General features: G+C 47.4%; 1 protein-coding gene across 1 annotated transcript in view; it reads left to right on the top strand.

The window, feature by feature from the left end:
• runx2b (RUNX family transcription factor 2b) overlaps positions 1-533 on the top strand; it is a 1,208-nt gene extending 675 nt beyond the window's left edge. Inside the window, exon 2 of the mRNA XM_062559765.1 lies at positions 30-533. Within this exon, the coding sequence (XP_062415749.1) occupies positions 30-533 (504 nt within the window). The remainder of the gene's footprint in view (positions 1-29) is intronic.
• Positions 534-3,066: the final 2,533 nt, after the last annotated feature.

Below are 3,066 nucleotides of genomic sequence, written 5' to 3'. Positions count from 1 at the left end.
GCCGCATGCTTTCCCAGGACCTTTGACAGACATGCGGTGTTCCCTCGTCCCCAGGTTCCTCCGACCTGAGCCCGTTCCCGGGCCAGTTCGAGCGCCAGTTCCCCGGCCTGCCCCCCCTGGCCGAGACCCGCTTCTCCAGCCCGCGGATGCACTACCCGGCCACCTTCACCTACACGCCGCCGGTCACCTCCGCCATGTCGCTGGGCAGCGCCCACTACCACACCTACCTTCCCCCCCCCTACCCGGGCTCCACCCAGAGCCAGAGCGGACCCTTCCAGACCAGCAGCACGCCGTACCTCTACTACGGCGCCTCGTCCGGCTCCTACCAGTTCTCCATGGTCCCCGGGGGGGACCGCTCGCCCTCCCGGATGATCCCGCCTTGCACTAGCGCCTCCACGGGCACCTCCCTGGTGAACCCCAACCTGCCCAGTCAGACGGAGGGGGGGGTGGAGGGCGACGGGAGCCACAGCAACTCCCCCACCGTCCTCAACCCCGGGGGCCGCATGGACGAGGCCGTCTGGAGGCCGTATTGAAAGAAAAATAAGAGAGAGAGAGAGAGAGAGGGGGGGGGGGCCGGAGGTCAGATGATGTCGTGGTTCGAAAGCACAAAAGCTTTTTTTTTTTTTTTTTTTGAAAAGGGGATTTTTGAGCCTCTCATCTCTGGAAATTAAGGTTGAGATAAAAAGCAAAGGCGGCCGGCGTGGACTTGCCTTCCTGGAATGTGTTTGGACAAAGCGCGACACAAAGGGAGTCATCACCGACACCAAGAACCTGAGACGTTTTCGCTTTACTAGGCCCGTGATGGATGGGAGGTCATTTCTGTTCTATTATAATCCACAAGCTAAGGGATGCTTCAAACTATATTTGCAACAAAAAAAAAAACTGCCTCTTTTTGTATAGTGTTTGTATTCCAATAAGGCTTTTTTGCAGAGCATGTTTTTGTACTACGACAACATCAAGATGCAAGTTAGGCACTGAGTAGCAAGTGATGAGGGTCACACGCGTGTGACCTTCAGCAGGAAACCTGCTTTCAACCAATTAATTTAACTTGTGTATTGTGGGTGAAACGTTGATGTAGATTCAAGCGTTTTCTTAGTTTTAACTTATAAAGCCATAAATTATGTATTGTATTTGAAACTTGAGTCAAAGAAGTGTAATCTGAATATTTTTAATGCATCTATACAACTAAGTTAAAAAAAATATTATTTTTTTTCTTTTTGATTGGTAATTTAAGAGAGTGAGAGGTTCATTTTTTTTTTTTTGTAGAACCCAAAGATTAAAAATCGTTCCGAATATGAAATGGATTTCCAAAGAGTTTCCAACGTGTTTCTCCCGCGAGGCGTCGTTCCTCAGAACCCAACCGGACTCCTGGTATTTATTGAGCACCCTCTGATGTGCACACGGATCCAAACGTACTCTAAATGTCCAAATGAAGAACTGACATGCAGCCCCCGTGAGGTCAGAGGTCACGCTGCACTAACTCCTCAGGACCGGGATCAGCTCAAACAGATTTCTTTTCTTTTTTTTCGTATCCAAATGCGGTCATCGGGGGGAGGGGGGGGGGGAGAAAACACGCAATACGATGCAAGAGACGGCTTTGAGAAAGTGTTGTCTCGGTGTGTGTGACACACGGGGTGCGTCCTCCTCTCCCCCAGGCCAAAGAGACGCCGACATTCCTCCTGACTATTATTTATTTGACCTTCTTCCTCTGGCGCTTCTCCTTTCGTAACCTACAAAGGGGGGGGGGGGAGGGTCTGATATGTCCAAGTTCCTTTCTTTCTTTTTCTTTCTTTTTCTTTAAAGCCCGAAGTTAAAGGAAGGCGATTGGATGCAGCTGCTGGCAGCAAACTGGTGACCAAAAAGATGTGGGAGACGTTGTGTATGTTTGTTTCGCAAAGCACTTATTTCTTGTTTTATTTCTAGCAGCACTTGCGGCCGGCTGCCAGCAGGGCTCGTGGTTTTTGGTCCTCACACACACACACACACACACACACACACACACACACACACACACACACACACACACACACACACACACACACACACACACACGCGCGCGCGGATAACACAAGCCGCTCTCGCACACGGATTCGAATCTGATCTCGCGAGGCGGTTTGTGTGAGAGAGGAGCGTCTCGCCCTCCCGTTCATGCGCTGCCATGTTCGCCGCATGAAGGTAACGTAAATAACTCCATTCGGAGAAGCTGAGACAGGACGTCCCCCCCCCCCCCCCCCCCCCGACGTCCTCCTGACGGAGTGGAACACGTCGCGAGGAAGCAGATTCTCCCCCATCCAGTGCGTCTGTGCACATCTGTTGGAATTTATTTAATCCTTTTTTTTTCTTCTTCTTCTTCCAAACTATGAACAGGAAATGGTCTTTGGAGAAGTGTTTACACATCAACGCAGCACTGACATCTCGCTCGTCCTCATCTGCTTTTGTTTGTGTGTGTTTTTTTTTCTTTCTCTTCAGTAAACAAAGTTCATCTTGTGTTGGTTCTTTCCTTTGGGTTAAAGGTTGCATTATTTAATGATCATGTATGATATCCAGGAACCATAGCGTACTCTGCTCTCATGTAAAGTTGACTTGTTGTGTCTTTTGTTGTGCTTCTTCTCTCATTTAACTGTCAGGAACCTGAAACTAATGGAGGTCCGTTAGATGTTGCTGGTACGTTTCATAAACATCAAGTGAGGGTTTTTTTTTTTTTTTTTTTTAAAGGGACAAACAGACCTGACAACAGTGAGTGAAATTGGCATTGTGATTGTACATTTTGTTTATTTTAAGAATAAAATAGGAATTTTTGTAACTTAACTCTTCTCCTCGATCTCCTCATTCCACTGAAATAACAGACGAGTATTTACATTTCATCATCTGCTGGAGTTCCACTGAAGACCTTTGTTTCATTAGAAAAAGAGATCATTGAAACTGCAGTAAACTGTTAAATACGTCTCGGTCTTGTCTGTGAACACAATCCGTTGCTATAAAAACTTTTATTACAAGATCATTTTTAGACGTGGCTCTAAAAGCATCTTATAATAAGTGCGACTTCCTGAAGAAAGTTTAAATGAA

The sequence above is a fragment of the Pungitius pungitius genome, chromosome 20 (assembly GCF_949316345.1).
Source record: "Pungitius pungitius chromosome 20, fPunPun2.1, whole genome shotgun sequence".
Lineage (NCBI taxonomy): Eukaryota > Metazoa > Chordata > Actinopteri > Perciformes > Gasterosteidae > Pungitius > Pungitius pungitius.
This window is presented reverse-complemented; position numbering and strand designations above follow the sequence as displayed.